The sequence below is a fragment of the Melanerpes formicivorus genome, unplaced genomic scaffold, assembly GCF_026170545.1.
Source record: "Melanerpes formicivorus ecotype bairdi unplaced genomic scaffold, bMelFor1.0.p_v2 SCAF_1, whole genome shotgun sequence".
NCBI lineage: Eukaryota > Metazoa > Chordata > Aves > Piciformes > Picidae > Melanerpes > Melanerpes formicivorus.
This window is the reverse complement of record NW_027142353.1, coordinates 38,619,799-38,638,331: the sequence shown is the minus strand read 5'-3', so window position 1 is coordinate 38,638,331 and position 18,533 is coordinate 38,619,799. Positions and strand designations below refer to the sequence as shown.

At 42.5% G+C, this 18,533-nt stretch overlaps 1 protein-coding gene across 5 annotated transcripts in view; it reads left to right on the top strand.

Moving 5' to 3' along the window:
* UBE3A (ubiquitin protein ligase E3A) overlaps positions 1 to 4,914 on the top strand; it is a 55,830-nt gene extending 50,916 nt beyond the window's left edge. For all 5 annotated transcript variants that reach the window (XM_068140503.1, XM_068140498.1, XM_068140495.1 and 2 more), the window contains 5 exons: positions 2,076 to 2,240; positions 2,586 to 2,741; positions 2,848 to 2,921; positions 3,791 to 3,934; positions 4,176 to 4,914. In XM_068140503.1, coding sequence (XP_067996604.1) covers positions 2,076 to 2,240; positions 2,586 to 2,741; positions 2,848 to 2,921; positions 3,791 to 3,934; positions 4,176 to 4,296 — 660 coding nt within the window. In that variant the 3' untranslated portion in view covers positions 4,297 to 4,914. The remainder of the gene's footprint in view (positions 1 to 2,075; positions 2,241 to 2,585; positions 2,742 to 2,847; positions 2,922 to 3,790; positions 3,935 to 4,175) is intronic.
* Positions 4,915 to 18,533: the final 13,619 nt, after the last annotated feature.

The following is an 18,533-nucleotide window of genomic DNA, read 5'->3' as shown; positions in this document are numbered from 1 at the left end:
CCCTCTCTCCACTTCCTAAGTTCCACCTGTTGCAACTCATGGAGCTGAAGAGGCTGCCCAGAGGACCACATCTCTTCTACAGCCAAGGCCTCAGCACCCTTTCTCTACAGACCCAACATCTCCTGCAGCACCTTTCCTCCACAGACTCAAACTGTCTTGGGGGTGTGATGGGTGTGGTAAAATAATTCCTTTCCTCTTCTGTTTTCTCTCTCTCCCCTTCTGATCCATCCACTTTATTTATGTAATAAATAGTCTAGCTATTGATATTTTGGCCTCATTTGTGCCTTTCATTTCACAACACAGGAATATTCAAAAGAACTGAGTCTCTTTCTCTCTCTGGACCGAGACAACCTGCCCCCCCCGCTTGGTGTCATCTGTAAACTTACTGATGATGGACTCAATAACCTCATCCAGATCATCAATAAAGATAGTAAAGAACATGGGGCCCCGCACTAATCCCTGGGGGAAACCACTAGTGACTGGGTGCTAGCTGGCTGTGGCAGCATTCACCACCACTCTCTGGGTTTGGCCCTCCAGCCAATTCCTAATCCAGTGCAGAATGCTGCTGTCCAAGCTATGAGCTGACAGCTGGGCCAGGAGTTTGCTGTGGGGGATGGTATTTTTGTCCATGATCTTTCAAAAGTGATGGAGGATGGCTTAGCAGTAACATCAGTCAGCTACTACAGCACCTGTAGGTACATACTGTCAGGGCCCATGAATTTGTGTCTAGCTTGCTTAGATGATCTCTAACCCTTGACCAAAGGAGAGTTGTCCTTCCTCCATTTTTTCTCTTACCTCCAGAGGCTGGGGTTCAAGAGGGCTGGTTTTCACAGTGAAGAGTGAAGCACAGAAGGCATTTGGCAATTCTGCCTTTTTCCTGTCTTCCATCACCAGGGCACCCATCCATATTTTTTCCAGTCTTCCTGTTCATATTGATGTGCTTGAAAAAGCCCTTCTTGTTGTCTTCTACATCTTTTGCTAGGTTTAATTCTAAGAGGGTGTTACCCTTTCTCATTGCATCCCTACATACTTGCAATGTTTCTATATGCTACCACGTGGCCACTCCTTTTTTCCACGTGCTGTAAACTTCTTCCATCTGAGTTTTTCCAGAAGCTCCTTGCTCATCTATGCAGATCTCCTCCCTCCTTTGCTCAATTGCATAGTCCTAGGGACATACCAGTCTTGATCTTGTAGTAAGTGGTGTTTAAATATTAACCAGCTCTCATTCACCCCCTTCCTTCTAGACTCCTAATCCATGGGATTCCTGCATGCAGGTCTCTGAAGAGGTCACAGTTAGCTCTTCAATACAGTGTTTTCTCTGGTTTTAGCATATTATGTTACACTTGGAAGTTCAAAATGCTAAATGCCAGAAGTAAATGCAGTTTTAAAAGAGGAACAGGTAATCAGTTGCTCTTTATGCTGTGGGCCTGGCCATTGTGTTTAGGAAGTTTCCTGGGTACTGATAGGCTCTTCTAAGGGAGTTATCACTCATTGCTATGTCTTGTTTGTTTGGTTGTTCCTTCTTTCTTCAACATCTGCAATTGAGATTAATACACCTTTGTTTGAACTGTTATGGGAGATCTTAGGTGATGTGTCACAGAATGTAATAACCCTTTCTAAATCAGATCATTTCATGTCTTCTGGTTTTGGTCATAGAATCAATAAGGTTGGAAGAGACTTCAAAGATCGTCAAGTTCAACCTGTCACCCAAGACCTCATGACTACTAAACCATGGCACCAAGTGCCACATCCAGTCCCCTCTTGAACACCTCCAGGGATGGTGACTCCACCACCTCCCTGAGCAGCCCATTCCAACAGCTAACAACTTTCTCTGTGAAGAACTTTCTCCTCACCTCAAGCCTAAACCTCCCCTGGCATAGCTTGAGCCTATGTCCTCTTGTTCTGGTGCTGGTTGCCTGGGAGAAGAGACCAACCCCCTCCTGGCTACAACCACCCTTCAGGTAGTTGTAGACAGCAATAAGGTCTGCCCTGAGCCGCCTCTTCTCCAGGCTAAACAATGGTCAGTGAAATCTATCAAAACTGATATGATAGATATGTATTTCTTACTCCATTAGGTTCTTTACCAGAGTTTGAGAGACTTACTGGAGTATGAAGGAAGTGTGGAAGATGATATGATGATAACGTTTCAAATATCTCATACGGATCTCTTTGGCAATCCAATGATGCATGACTTAAAGGAAAATGGTGATAAAATTCCTATTACCAATGAAAACAGAAAGGTACACTCAAGTTTTTTAATGTAATCTGTAATTTTTAGATATTCTATATAGTGCTTTATGAATGTTAGTTATTGCTTATAATTGCCATAACATGGTGTAGTTGTAAGCAGAAAAGGCTTCAATGAAGCATTGATGCATACGTACTTAGCACCTGCGTGTGATGTTTCAGCTGTCTGAGAAATATTTGAGACTTGCCCTTTATTATTGCTGTGTGGAAGCTGAGCTTAGAAATATCTGTGTAGAACTACAGAATTATGTGCGTTTTGGGGTTGTGTATTTGTGGCAGATACTTCAAGTGGCAAGTGTCAAAGTACTAAGGCTTTGTGGGGGATTGTTTCCTTACAGGAATTTGTCAATCTGTACGCTGACTACATACTCAATAAGTCAGTAGAAAAGCAGTTCAAGGCCTTTCGGAGAGGATTCCACATGGTGACCAATGAATCTCCTTTGAAATATTTATTTAGACCAGAGGAAATTGAATTACTTATTTGTGGAAGTAGGGTAAGAATCCTGAATGTACCCCAGAAAATGGAGCTTTTTGATCCTAAGTGTATATATAACTTAATTAGTGGTCTTTTAAAAAAAAAAAAATTCCATCTTCTTACAGAATTTAGATTTTCAAGCACTAGAAGAAACTACAGAATACGATGGTGGCTATACAAGAGACTCTCTTATTATTAGGTAATTTCTTTTCCAATTTCTGAAAGATGAAAAGCACTTTACATTCCTGTTTCTTCATCATGAATTTTGTATTGTAAAACTGGCGGGGGGGTGGGGTTTAGTACTGGGGATGTGAGTTCACTTTCCTCAACTACTGTCACTAGAGAAGAGCAGATAATGTAACTATTGTCTTTAGCTTCCAGTGAACTTTGGTTAAGCTAACAGGATGCTTTTTTCCCCTGGGCTTTTTCTTTCTCTTTAACCATATGGTTAATTTATCTCTGGTATAAACAGGGGTGTTTCAGTAAATTACCACTGCTCTGCTGTTTTTAACCAACAAAAAAAACCCAACAAACAAACCACCAAACACTGACTTGATTGAATTGGTTGGGTAGAGTTTTCTCTAATTCAGAATCAGGTAAATTCAGTGTTTTTAATGTTCTTACTTTCTTGTCCCTTCTGACTAGAGAACACTGAGCACAGGGATCAGAGAAGTATGTTCTAGACCTTTTGCTAACAACTTAGGGATTTCTTGCTAGGGTAGAAAGTGTTTGACAGTGCCTGCATTTCTCTGCTGTAGTGTGTAAGAAGGTGGTAGAAATGCAGTGTAGTGAAACCAGTAATCCCTTAGGAAATAGCAATGGTAAAACAAAAGAAGAACCCTGCAGATGACTTGTCAGCTAAATTAACATTTGAAAGCAGTTAAACTGCAGTGTGTAGTATTTCTGATTGGTAAATATATTACTCTTAGTTTCAGTTTGCAAATGCAGCTTGTAAACTTGATGCTAAGACTGATTAGAATTACCTTGGAGGTTCAGTTACTTTTGAAAGTCTTATTTAAACCAAAGAAAATTTTCCATTTACTGACTTTTTGATTTCTTCCTTCATAGGGAATTCTGGGAAATAGTGCATTCATTTACAGATGAACAGAAAAGATTATTCTTACAGTTTACAACAGGCACAGACAGAGCCCCAGTGGGAGGCCTTGGAAAGTTAAAGATGATCATAGCCAAAAATGGCCCGGATACGGAAAGGTAAAAGGAGAAATTAAGCACAGACAACAAAACCAAACCGCTTTTGCTTTTTATTTATAATCAGAAGCAAATTCTGTGCTTTTAATTCTTTAACTTAGTTAAATCTGGGAGTTGAATCTTTAAGCAAGGTGGTTTCTCTTTACTGTCATTTTTGATTTGTGAAACCACAGTGTATTTCTTTGCTTGTGCTGCATGTTCTCAGATCTAAGTTGTCTTTTTTGTTTGTTTGTTTTTCCCACAGGTTACCTACATCTCACACATGCTTTAATGTACTTTTGCTCCCGGAGTACTCCAGCAAAGAAAAGCTTAAAGAAAGATTATTGAAGGCCATCACATATGCCAAAGGATTTGGCATGCTGTAATAAATATAACAAAAGGGATTTTAAAAAATGATGGTGATGTCCCTGTCCAAAAAGGCCATAAGATAGTGAGCTACAGTAGTCACCTGTGTTTGTGCCTCCCTTCTTTACTGGGGACATTGGGCTGGAACAGCAGATTTCAGCTGCTTATATGAACAAAATCTTTATTTTTTTTCTTTCAGCGTGAAAGTGTTACATATTCTTTCACTTGTATGTACAGAGAGGTTTTCCTGAATATTTATTTTAAGGGTTAAATCACTTTTGCTTGTGTTTATTACTGCTTGAAGTTGAGCCTTTTTGAGTATTTACAAGAAAACAAACTGTACTCTCCCGAGGAAAATATTGCCATCATTTGTAGACCATGTAACCTTCAAGTATGTGCTATATTTTTGTCCCTGTATCTAATCAAATCAAGAACTGTACTTTTTGAAGAGTTTGCTTTTGAAACTTGAAGTCTTGGAAAACAGTGTGATGCAATGACTGCTGTTCTAGCCCCCAAAGAGTTTCTGTGCAAAATCTTAAGAATCAATAAAGATGGAAGGGAGAACTTGGAATGTTAAATTGCAGCCTTGAGAACTTTACTTTAGTCACAGCACAACAATTAAAATTCATTTCACTATATGTTGTCTTCACATGTCTTGTAATAAACTGTGTTTTTAATTAGGAAACATTTCTTAGCATATGAAAGGGTAGAAATTTTAGTTACTCTTTTAAAAAAGTTTACTGGGGAAAGTGCATTTTCAACTGAACAGCTTTAGAGTAAGGAGTGAAGGTAGGAAGTTTTTGCTATATTATAAACAAAGCATGTGGAAGTGCACTTAAAATGAAGTTTTCTTAATTGCCTATTATGTTGACATTTTAAATAGACAATCCAAAGTCTTCCCTACATGTTATGTCATCACTATTTATTTAATGAATTGTTGTTCCTTCTTATCAAGGCACATGATCAGTGTTGCAACATAATCTAAAGGGACAGCTACTGTATTTTAATCTCATCTAACAATAAGCAAAATTGAACAATATTAAATATAAGGCCTACTTCATGTTGTACACTTCCAACCATTAAATAAACTGTTAGAAAGTAAGTACTAAGGTTATATTCATCTAATACATAAAGTATTCCATAGGATTTTTAATTTAACTCTTCAAATCATATCAGAAATAAATCCTTTACCTTTCGTAGTCTGTGTTTAATGTTAATTTCTCCTGTTGCAATAGATGATAAAGGGATTATGCGTTTTTAAGCGAAGCCTTAACTGGCATATCTCTTTAACAATGCAAGCTGCAGCAGATGTGCAGAGCTGAGCTTGTGCCTTGACAGTTGCTGTAACTGACTATTATCAATCCAACCCATGACTGTGTGGAATTGGCATGACAAGGCCTAGTTTTTAAATCATTGGGAAAAGAAAAGATGTCTTTGAGGACTATTCTAAAAAAAATTCTTTCTAGTAATAGAAACAGACAACTGCTATGTAACTGTGATGCTGAATAAAAACGGTGACTTTTTTTCACTATGTTTCAGTGAAAAAGCAAACAAGTTACTTCCTTACTTGGATAAATTGGATATTAAATTGTTTGAATAGAAAACATTGTACTACAGTGTAATTTGAGGGTATGTAGAACTCCACAGGAGTGGAATGTAGTGCTGTGGAGTCCAACGATGCTCTGCTTCCCTCTCAAATCCAAGCCAATGCCAGATGAAACTTGTTTGGATGAGGTGGTGGTGGCTGTCTTTTGGTCTTTGATTTTTGAGGTGACACTTAGGGCACACATTCTTGAATGTTCACTTCCTTGCCTGTCCTTGAAGAGGAAAAGACAAGATACCCTACCTCTCAGTAGGGCAGCTGACAGCAGTGCTGGTTGATTCCTTCAGCTGTGGGGCGTCTTTTACCCTGGGTGACAAGAACAAGGTTTGCTGAGTGCCTTGAGGTGTTCCATTGCAAGTGTGAGCCACATCCTGATACTGTTATGTGGTATGTACTGCTTCAGTACTCTAATACTCTTAAGCTGTATCCTTATCTCCTGTTTTATTCTGGTGTAGCTATGGGTGATGGCTGTGCCCAGTTTACTGGTGTGTAAGATTCATACTGGGTTTTTCTAGATGGGTCCAAAAGCTGGGCCGACAGCACAACTGGATGGCAATACAAAGTTCTTTAACTGGAGTGTTGACCCTGGAAGTACACTTTGTGTCTTCCTTTAGCATTAGGGCTAAATTGATATATAATTGTATTGGCCTTTAAAAGAACAAGTTCTTTTTCAAGGAATCATTTTCAGGTAAGATGTAAATACTTTGTATTTGGCAGATTTCCCATTTAAATAGCTACCATCTGCCCACAAATGCTGTTGTATTGAAACCTTATCTCCCTTGCAGTGTCGTGTGTTGACTGTCCAGGCGCAGCAGTTTATAAGGTTTAAGGTAAATAAATCCCTGAAGTCTTTAATCTGCAGCCTGCTCTCCTGCCCTACAGAAGGTCCAGTCAGTCTCCTATTGCTTGAAAGGAAAACACTGTTTTTATGATTGGTGCTTTTTCTGGGCTCCAGGCACACCCAGTATGTCTTCCACCCTCACTTAGTCTTTCAGCAGTATTTAGCAAACTTCAGGTCTACAAAGCTTATCTCCAGAAAATTAGGTGCACTTAGATGTCACTGAAATAGCTCTCTTGAATGAGACAGAAGGGGAGCCCTTCAAAGGTAGCCCCTCAGAGGTAACAGGCTGATGCCAGTGTGCTGTGGTTCTCCAATATGTTAACGAGAGAATATTTTGGTCTTCTTATGACAAACTATTCTTTGAGCATTTGCTACTGCACCCTAATAGGCTGCTGAGGTGCTTCTAACCTTGGAGCAAAGGAGACATCAGACTTTTGTCTGTGTTTTGTAGCATCATATGCCTTAGAAATGCAAGATCAGAGGAAAAGAACCATCTTAAGTACTGGACAAATGGAGAATTTTATTAGGATTTGTTAGAAATGAAGGACTAAGTTATGTTTAGCTCTTACGGATATGTTGGTTCAAAACTGCATGAATAGAGCTCACACTTCAAAAGGTGGTTTTGTTACTATAAATGTTTCAGGAACAGCCATTGGGAGTGAGCACAGTTCAGTCAACTAAGGATTAATGTTTTGTGAATTTACAACTGGGCTTATCTTCTTTTGGGCAGGCAGTAGCCTGACTCAGAACTGTGGCAGCCAAGGAGATTGTCTCCAGGCCTGTGCTTTGGGGAAAGCTGATGCTGCCATGGGCTGGCAATGAGTCCAGGGCTCCCAGCAGCTCTGTGTTACAGTTCTTGACCCATGCCTCTCACCCAACAATGGTCTTCACTGCTGAAGCAGGAGCTCCATATCATGTAGGTGTGATATACCTCATGGACTGAGCCTCTAGGTAGTCCACTGTGTGGGCAACTCAGATGCTTGCCTGTGTTTGCTTTGTGGAGCAGGGAGTAGAAGACAGACTCCCACTGCAGAAGGACAGCCCCCACAGCATCAGCTTTAAGACATTTCCTGGTACTTTGTAGCCAGTTGCCTCCAGGTACATTCTTAATCTCACGAGGGGATTAAAAATCTCCTGGTTGTCTTTTAAGAATTCTCAGGATGAAGATAGCTCAGTTGTACTCAATGTTTGATCAGTGCCTTATTTATTATGCAGAAAAACTCCAGCATTTTGTCATGCAAGACAGAGCAGAAGCTTCTTCCTTCCAAGGTTAGCTATGCAAAATCAAGCCTTTCCCAACAAGAGCTTAGATAATCATGGTTAGTCCCAGAATCACAGACTTGCGATAAGTCACCTACAGTTCCCATTTATACTACTTGTGCACAGCCTAAACTAGATTTCAGAATTAAATGATTGAAATTGTCTCCAAATTCAGAAGACCATCAGGAACATGAAATTAAGAAATTTGGGTTTAATACTGTATTGTAAAAGAGGCAGTGCTTTGGAAATAGAGTTGATGCTGCTGTTTGCCTTTAGACAGGTCACTTCTCATTCAGATGAATTCATTTGCAGAACTCATGAAATAATGGCTTGTATTTTTATCCAGTGTCTCATCTAAAGGCATCTTCAGCTGTTGATTTTTACTCCTTTTCAATGACAATATTGAAAAGTGTGTCTCACTGCTGGATTTCTCTAAGTAGTAATTTTAAAAGGTATTTGCTAGGTGACCTTAGCTGCACACTGCACAGCTGTAAGGTTTCTGTCTTCAGAGCTTTGCTGTCATTAAGTCATGATGTGAGGGGCAGACCCACAGTTGAAGAGATTTCCTGGCACATTGCATCCTGATGCACCACCTTGTCAGTGAACATGGGAATCTTCCACCCCTCCTGTTGCCCCAGAAGTTTCCAGTGCATCCTTGGTTGAGTTTCTGGTAAGTGGCATCATGGTCAACCTGAAACACAGTGGCTCGTTCACTGCAACTACGAGACCAAATGGACCAGGCGCTGCACAGGCTGTTGAGAGCTGCTGGGACAGAATACACGTGGAGCAGAAAAAGCAACTTTTGCCTTGATGCACCTGTGGATTGTGCCTCCTGTGAGCTTTTTTCTCTAAAGAGCAGAAGGTGGGACATGGTAGGTGTTGGCTTGGGGTCTCATGTTCTTGAACAGGAGGGAATTTCGCAGGCCTACAACCGCAAGTAGAAAAAGCTCATGGTCTTGGAAAGCTGCAGTATTCTTTAATTTATTTCTTTTCTGGAAAAAAAGTAGTCTGTCTTCCATTAGCCTGCACATTTGCATTTCTCTGAAACCTACTAAATGAAACATCAGTCCCTCTTGTGCAGTGGCTGGAGAAGTCACATTAGCTGGGATGGGGGGTGTAAGTGAAAGGCTAAGATGGGAAATTGGGGTGGGTTGGGAGAAAAGTGGGAAAAGAAACAATTGGAAAATGGATTTTGATTTAGACTAGGGAGCATGAAAGAAGTAGAGACTTGTTTTGGGTTTATATGGGTTTTTTAACCAAGGACAGTTGTAATGGATCTGGGGAAGATGAGGGGGTGGTAGGCAGGTGGTTCTGATCACAGATGTGCTACTTTGCAGTGTGCAGGTGTGGGTTTGTTCTGCTCTGCAGTACTTTTAGAACACATCCAGAGAGCAGCCCTGAGAAGTAGTTGGTGTTTACCTAGTACGCTTGCGTTCCAGGGATGTTTGTTGCTCCGTATGTACCCTACTCCAGGATTTCTCTGTGGGGAAACTTCTAAGAGACAAGGATATCAGAGATACAATAGAGGGTGGGAATTGATATTCTGTTTTAGGATAACAAAGGGGAATTAGGAACTGCTACATTGTCTTCCTGGGTAGATCTGTGCGTAGGTTAGAGACTACAGCAGAGCTGACTCAAAGTCAGCCAGGGATTGCTGGAGTCAGACTCCTGCCTTCAGAATGACTCACAGCACAGCTAAACTGTGAGCATCTATGCATGCAGGGATGCTGCAGCTCATTCAGGCTTGGCTGACAACTGGTACTGAGCTGTGTCAAGTGAAGATAAAAATGCACAGCTGGAAGAGTTATGGCTGAACTGTTATGTGTAAAGCTGGCATGAAGCCACACCAAAAGCTCTGGTGCATGTTCCTCCTCTGCCAGTGGATTCAGGTACAGAAAAAATCCCATAACTCTCTTCCCACTTCATCCTTTTGCTTCCAGGTCTGTGTAGTACAGCAGTGCAAGCAATGATGCTCACAAGCAACTGTCTATAAAATGGCAACTGTTTGAACGTTTTTGTGTCGTGCTGCTGCATTTGATTTCCCTATTTCTTGCTGCAAGTATTTAACAATTGAGCAGCAAGGGGTAAAGATCACATGAGCTAATGATACAGTTAAGGGAGTTTTATTATTTCCTAATATATTTTATCCCAAAAAAGGGAAGCTCAGCACTAGAATCTTTTCTAGATAAAAGCTTGCTTTCAAATGAATAATCTCTCTTGTGCTGTGTACACTGATCTATTTTTAATTCTGCTTTTTAATAGGACATTCTGGCCTCACCCATGTGGATATTTCTTGTCAGGACACAACACACTTATTTATAAATGAGCATCTGATAAGGGCTGCTCCTGGGGTAGTTGTTTTCCATTGAATCTCTGGGGATAGTCTCTTATTCCTAAACTAAACTCCCCAAGTGGATGTCCTTTTCCAACAAAATTCCTGTCAGTTGCTTTGGAGTAGGGCTGCAGCTACTGGGCTCTGCCCTGGCCAGGCTCCTATCTGTCCTGGTTGCAACAGCCAGCCCAGGTGAAAGCATCATTTCTGTGCCAGGATTTGTTCCAGACAGCAGAAGACCTCAAGCCTCTCAGGCAATCATGCTCCAGACCTACAGCTTTTTGGATAAGCAGTTTGACTTTATCATCCAAGCCTTTCTCTTGCTGCCTTTGATTTTGGAGCACAGAAGCCACCTTGGTGTCTCAGCTCTAACAAACATTTACTTCGAGTCACTTATTTCTGAGACCACCTGCTGCTACCATTGACTCCTTCAGAGGATGATTGTAGTCCATTCTTTCTTTCATGCTCTTGGCTTCTCCCAAAGGTACAGTGGGTGGCCTGGAGCCAGGGCTCAGCTGCTGTGTTCCCCTGCAGACCAGCAGTTGCAATGGGGGAAGCTGCAGGTGCAGAAGCAATGGTGATCTGCCTGCTGCCTCTGACTATTGTGGCTGCATGATTGTGGGTGGTAAAAATGGGGTATTTAAGCAGCAGCCATATCCTGCCCTTTTTTTACCTTTCCTCTGGGAATCTTCTATTCCAGGGTTGGTTGCAGCCTCTAGAGTCTCCTACTAGCTGATGGCATGATTAGTTGGTCTTATCCTCCAAGTTTCCTCTGTAATTTTTTATTTTAGTTTAACTCACTTAATATAGGTGAGAGTGAAGCCCTATAGCGCTGAAACCTGTATGGAGTAGATAGCTCTGCTTTGCTATGCAATAATTCTCCCACCCTCATTACTGGGGATGGCTAGGGATGGGAAGTGTGCTCCACCAGAGATGTCCCCATCACCCATCAGTCTGGCATGGGCCCCTTCTGGCCACCAAAGTTTAAGTGAAAATCAGTTGCAGAAAACTGCCTGGTTAATATGAAAGGGGTTTTCACATCTGCTTTCTCAAGGGTTCCAGGTCAGTGAGTCTCTTCTGTAGCAGCTTCTCTTCCCCTGTGGCAGCAAGCTGAGCTACTTGGTGCTGCAATGTTGAACTTGCATGGCTCTTTCCTTGCTCCTTCATTCTGTTTGTCCTCCTTCAGCTACCAATGTTTGCAGTTAGGTTAAAGCAGGTGAAACTGTTTCAAGGCAGTTGGCCTTCACCCTGAATTGGAAATATTTTGATTGGGGCATGTGGTGGGTTGAAGTTTCCCATCCACGTTAACCAAGTACAACCAACTCGGTAGCAAATGGAAGGTGAATTTACAAAGCGAAACCTACACTCTACAATGGAATGCAATGAATATGTACAGAATATACAGTATTTACAATATTATACAGATATTTACAATTAGAAAATAGCACAGAAACCCTCTTGTACACCCTCTGGCTTTGCCAGAGCACAGGGAAGCTGCTCCACTCCCCCCTCAAAGCCTCCTCCCCAACCTGTAACCGAAGAAAAGAGGAGCCAAGAAGAAGGAATGGTAGTTCAAAGAAGCAATGTTAGTGTTCTTATCTTTTCTCAAGGCCAGCCAAAAGCAGCTATTTATCTCCCTGACCAAAGCATAAGAGCCAAGAACACAGGAGAAAATGAATAGGAATGGAAGTGAAATGTGAAAGATGTTATGAAACAACAGCCCAATAAATCTGTTTAGAATAATCTTTAATTTTCCTTTTTACCCCAAAGAGTCATTTATTTATATTTTTCTACTTTTCTGCTCAAAATCTACAGCTGGGCCCCTCAGTTTAGGAAAGATGTTGACTTGCTGGAACGTGTCCAGAGAAGGGCAACAAAGCTGGTGAGGGGTTTGGAACACAAGCCCTATGAGGAGAGGCTGAGGGAGCTGGGGTTGCTTCTCCTGGAGAAGAGGAGGCTCAGGGCAGACCTTATTGCTGTCTACAACTACCTGAAGGGAGGTTGTAGCCAGGTGGGGGTTGGTCTCTTCTCCCAGGCAGCCAGCATCAGAACAAGAGGACACAGCCTCAAGCTCCACCAGGGGAGGTTTAGGCTGGATGTTAGGAAGAAATTCTTCACAGAAAGAGTGATTGGCCATTGGAATGGGCTGCCCAGGGAGCTGGTGGAGTCACCATCACTGGAAGTGTTTAAGAAGAGACTGGATGAGGCACTTGGTGCCATGGTTTAGTGATAGTATTGGATGATAGGTTGGACTTGATGATCTCGAAGGTCTTTTCCTGCCTGATTATTCTATTCTAAATCTTAAAGGCATAGTCTAAAACTCACAATCTACCCCTTCCAAACAATTTCATTGGCTGTTAGTACCGTCCATCTAATCTAAAACAATATCTACAATTTGTAAGTAAAGTTCACAGTCCATTCTGGCTGTCCTCAGATGTAGATGATTCAGAAGTCCAAAAACCAGGAAACAAGAAAAAAGTTTGTCTCTCTGCAGACAAGGCGAAGAAAAGAAATGGGGCCTCTCAGGGTGCTTAGGGTTCATGCAACATAGATTCTTCATGGGTTCTTCCTTTGGGCGCAATGTTGTATCTGTACAACACTCTGAATTCAAACTCTTTCAGCTAAAGTTGAATTTCTTTGTGGAATACACTGAATTTCACCATTCTCTTGCATTACGCAGTAAGTGTGACCAGCACCTTCAGCAGAAACCACTCCTCAGACAGGTTTGGCCTCTCCTTCTACCTTTTGTAGCAAATCTGAGTGTGCAGGTCCAGCTCAATTCACTGAGCCTTTACTATTTACCAGCCAGGTTGCTTGTGCTAGATGTTTCTCCCAGTTTTTCAAAGATCCACCCCCCATGGCTTTAAGAGTGGTCTTCAGCAAACTGTTGTAGTGTTCAATCTTCCCTGCAGCTGGTGCATAGTAGGGGATGTGGAATATCCACTCAATGCTGTGTTCTTTGGCCCAGTTCTTTACAAGATTGTTTTTGAAATGAGTTCTGTTGTCTGACTCAATTCTCTCTGGAATTCCATGTCTCCACAGGACTTGTTTCTCCAGACCAAGAATGGTGTTGCATGCAGTTGCATGTGGAACTGGCTAAGTTTCCAACCATCCACTGTTTGCCTCTACCATATTAAGCATGTATTGCTTACCAGAATGACAGCATGGTAGAGTGATGTAGTCAATCTGCCAAGCTTCACCATACTTGTACTTGGACCATCAGTCACTATACCACAAGGGCTTAATTTGCTTTGCCTGCTTAATAGCAGACAAATGTCACAGTCATGGATGACTTGAGTGATAGCATCCACAGAAATGTCTATGGATCTGTCATGAGCCCACTGGTATGTTGCATCTCTGCCTTGATGTCCTGATGAATAGAGAACCCACCGAGCTGAGAATATCTCACCTCAGCGTTTCCAGTCAAGATCACAGTCCGTGTCTACTTGAGAAACTCTTGCAGCTAGATCTGCCTGATGGTTGTGTTGCTGTTCCTCAGTAGCTTTGCTCTTAGGAATGTGAGCATCAATGTGTCTCACCTTCACTGGAATTCTCTCAATTCGATCAGCAATGTCCTGTCACAGGTCAGCTGCCCAAATAGGCTTTCCTTTTCTCTGCCAACCATTTTTTCCAGTCCTTTAGCCAACCCCATAGAGCATTGGCTACCATCCATGAGTCGGTGTAGAGATAAAGCTTTGGCCATCTCTCACGTTCAGCTACGTCGAGAGCTAGCTGGACAGCTTTTACCTCTGCGAACTGACTGGATTCTCCTTCTCCATCCTTCGCCTCTGCAACTCGGCGTGTTGAACTCCACACTGCAGACTTCCACCTTTGCTTGTTTCCAACAAGACGACAGGAACCGTCTGTGAACAAAGTATATTTCTTTTCATCATCAGAAAGGTCATTGTAAGGAGGAGCTTCCTCAGCACGAGTTACTTTCTCCTCTGGAGGTTTAGCACAGTTGGTACCTTCAGGCCAACTTGAGATCACCTCCACCAGACCAGGTCTTTCAAGATTTCCCATTCGAGCTCTCTGTGGTATCAGAGCCATCCACTTGGACCATCTGGCATCTGTGGCATGATATGGTGTGGAGCCTTTACCTTTGAACATCCAATTCAAAACTGGCAGTCTAGGAGCTCAAAGTAATTGTGACTCAGTTCCAATTACTTCAGAAGCAACTTGTACTCCTTCATAGGCAGCTAGAATCTCTCTGTTGGAGTATAATTTCCCTCTGAACCTCTGTAGCCTCAACTCCAGAAACCAAGAGGATGTCCATGTGTCTCACCTGAAGCTCTTTGCCACAAGCACCAGGTTGGACCATTGTCACTTGCAGCCGTGTACAAAATGTTCTTAATGTCTGGACTATCTCGGACAGGTCCCAGACCCACTGCTTGAAATACTTCTTGTTTTATCTGGTCAAAGGCTGCTTGTTTTTCAGGTCCCCAGTGGAAACTGTTTCTCTTTCAAGTCACATCATACAGAGGTTTCACAACCTGACTGTATCCAGGAGTGTGCAGTCTCCAAAATCCCACTATCCCCAAGAAACGTAGGGTCTCTTGCTTGTTCATGGGACTTGCCATGGTAGAGACTCTATTTACCACATCCACTGGAATGTGTCGGCGTCCATCCTGCCATCGCACTCCCAGAAACTGGATCTCTGTGGTAGGTCCTTTCACCTTGTCTCACTTAATGGTGAAACCTACTTTCAGGAGTATGTCAATGATTTTGTTACCTTTCTCGAAGACTTCTTCAGCAGTTTTACCCCAAACGATGATATCATCGATGAACTGGATGTGTTCTGGAGCGCCGCCTTTCTCCAGAGCATCGTGGATCACTGCATGACAGATGCTTGAGCTATGGATCCAGCCCACTGGCAATCTGTTAAAAGTGTACTGGATTCCTCTCCAGGTGAAAGCAAGCTGAGGCCTGCATTCCTCTGCTATGGGAATAGAGAAAAATGCATTAGCAATGTCTATGGTAGCATACCATTTGGCCTCTTTGGATTCCAGCTCATACTGCAGTTCCATCATGTCTGGTACTGCTGCACTCATAGGTGGTGTCACTTCATTCAGGGGCACGGAAGTCAACTGTCAGATGCCAGTCTCCATTCTGCTTTCACACAGGCCACACTGGACTGTTGAAAGGTGAATGAGTTTTGCTAATGACTTTGACTTTCCAACTGACAAATCAGATTCTGAATGGGCAACAAAGAGTCACAGTTGGTTCTGTATTGTCTGTGATGCACAGTCTGAGAAGCAACCGGCAATTTAATGTCCTCTGTCACATGTTGTCCCACAGCTGCAGATTCATCAGAAAGCTCAGGTCTAATAGACAGCTTCAATTTTTCTCCATCAATTTCTACAGATGCTACTCCAAAAGCCCATTTGCAACCCTTAGGGTCTTTGAAATGCCCTTCTCTCAGAAAATCAACTCCCAAAATACAAGGTGCATCAGGTCCTGTCACAACAGTATGCTTCTTCCACTGTTTACCAGTTAAAACTTATATCAACTTGTATCTTAGTTAATTCTTGACATCCACCAGTGACTCCCAGAATAGTCACAGGCTCTGATCCCTGATAATTTGATGGCATTATGGTGCACTGAGCTCCTGTGTCAACCAAGGCCCTGTACTTCTGAAATTTTGAAGTGCCAGGCCACTGGATGTACACATCCCAATAGATTATCTCCATTATCCTCCTCCTCCTCCCCCTGGCAGGAGGCAGGGCACCCCTAATTACGGGGAACACATCTGCCTGTGCAGTTTGCACAGTGTTAGAAGTGGAATCACTGTTGGAGCTATTGTTCTGGGAAACCGAGGAAGTAACAGCTACCCTTCTGGTATTGCTACTCAGGCTCTGTCACACTGCAGTTCCCTTAGTCTCCTGAAAAGATCAGAGGTTGGTTGACCATCCTGTCTGTTAGAATAGAGTCACACAGCCTAAAACTGTCACACCTTCCATGGAATCCTAAACCCTGGACTACCATGGATGAGAGAATTAAGCGTCTGAGAGAATTTGCTGTCAGAGAGGTACTCCATGGTAACCATGGAACTCTGAATCCTGATAAAATTCCTGTAGGAACTGGTCTTGCTAAAAAGCTCATCAAACTTGCTCCTCCTAATTATGCAAATATTCTGGCAAGCAGAATTGTGGCAAGAAATTATGGTGGAGCTCCTCCTACAGTTGGCCATTTCACTGACCAAATGAGATAATTGGAGGATAGTCTCACATGTGTTTCTTTGGTTTCAGCCATTGAAACTCTGGAAAAATTGAGAATTGCATGTCATTGTGCTTGTAAAATACAGCCTTTTTCATCTGCTTCTCTGAGTTAGCTGTGGTTGTGTGGAGGGGTAGTTGAACTTTCTCACTACCACAGGAGGTCATCTATGGATAGGTATCTCATAACAGCTGCCAGAAAAGATGTGTCCACAGAGAAACCTTACCAATATGTCTATCTATTCCACTATCTTTTGAGAGGGTTCCAAGCTGAGATGCTGACTTGTCTCCCACTATTAAAGCTGGTGCACCTGTATCAAAACACCTGCCAAGCCAGGCTGGATTTGTCTCATTCTCTCCTCTGATGTAATCCTTTCTCACATGCCTAATTTCCTATCTAGGTGAGTTTGCTGTTTGGATGTCATCTTGTTCATCATCTGTCTCATCTTCTTGAAGTGGCTGTCCCCATAATCCTGCTGCTGCTCTTCTAAGGACCTCTTTAAGTTCAGAAGCACCTCCATTAACTGCTGCCCTACCAGAACCTGTATTCTGTCCTGCATCTCCACTATTCAGTGATGATCTCAATTCAGCTATTTCTTTAAGGCAAACTTTCTCTCTGTCCTCTGAGGGATCTCAGCAGAGGGATCTTGCTGTTCCCCTGAGTCTGCTCCCATCTCTGGCTTGCACCTGCCCTTTCTATCCAAAGCTGCAATTTGTTTAACTGGCTCTGTGTTTGAATTTACAGCAGGCTTAGCAGAAACCCTGGGAGTTTGCAAGGAGGCAGCATTGGCAGGCAGGTTTTGAGATCCAGCTGCTGTTGCAGAGGTCATCTCCAGTCCTGCTGCTGCAGGAGGAAATGATTTTATCTCTCTAATGGCTGCCAGTGAAACTGTGGCTGCCATCTTAGTTGCTGCCATTGTGGGCTGCATTTGCCCCCCTGCCACTGGCTGAACAGCAGAACTGCTGGTGGTCGCATTGAGAGCTGCCTTACCGATAACTCCTCCCTGCCTATTCCTGGCTGTTTCCCCTGTCTCTTCATCACTAGAAATCTCTGGATTCAAATTAGGACTGCTTCTCCCACTCCTATGCCTACTGCATCTAAAAGTAGAACACTTACTAGCTGCTCGTCTCTCCTGCTACAGTGCAATTACCAAGAACACAACTATTATCACCAACAGTAGGTTCACAGCAAATAAATCACTTTTGTCCTGGTTGGGCATGACCAGGCCCAAACAGGTTTCAGTAAGAGCCCCTAAGAAGCAGGGGGAGATAAAAGAAAACATGCACAGAGACTTGTCCAGACTTGCCAGCAACATAAAGTCAGCAAACCTGTTTGGCAGGTACCCTGACCACTCACCACTGTGCTGATGCTCAGAAGGTGATTGGCTAAGTTTCAAATCACTTTTCTGCCAGTGGACAGTTTTGTTTCAAAAGCAGTTAAATAGAGGGGTTCTTTAGTAACCCTTCCCTTTTTTCCTCTTGGCTCCTGCCCATCTCCCAGCCTGCTGGCTGTGTGCTACTCTCCCATCCCCCTCCAGCACTCACCACGCAGTTCCAGTTTTACTTTGTTTGGACAACTTTTCCTTGGCTTTACAAAAATTATACCGAGAACAAAATTCTGGATTATAAATTTTCCTGAATGCTGCTCTCAACACCGCATCTTGGACTGATCAGAATTTTCCGGACAATGTTGCTTCCATAAGTGATCCTGGTTATTGACTTCATAAAAGCATATTGGACATTGATTTCCTTCTTTCTGCCTTTGCTTTATCAGGAGCACCGAGTCAGGAATTGCAGCTCCTCGCTCTCCCTTCAACTTTGATATCAGGAGTGTAGTTACTTTAATCGAATCCTTCCTCTACCTAAAGTGTTCATATCATTAGTATTACCTATGTTTTGTGTAAGTAATTCCCCACCGGATACACGAACCTAAACAAATTGTAAATAAGTTTATGGACGTTTGGCGCAGAAGTTTATTATTAATAAATTTATTAATAGTTTTATTA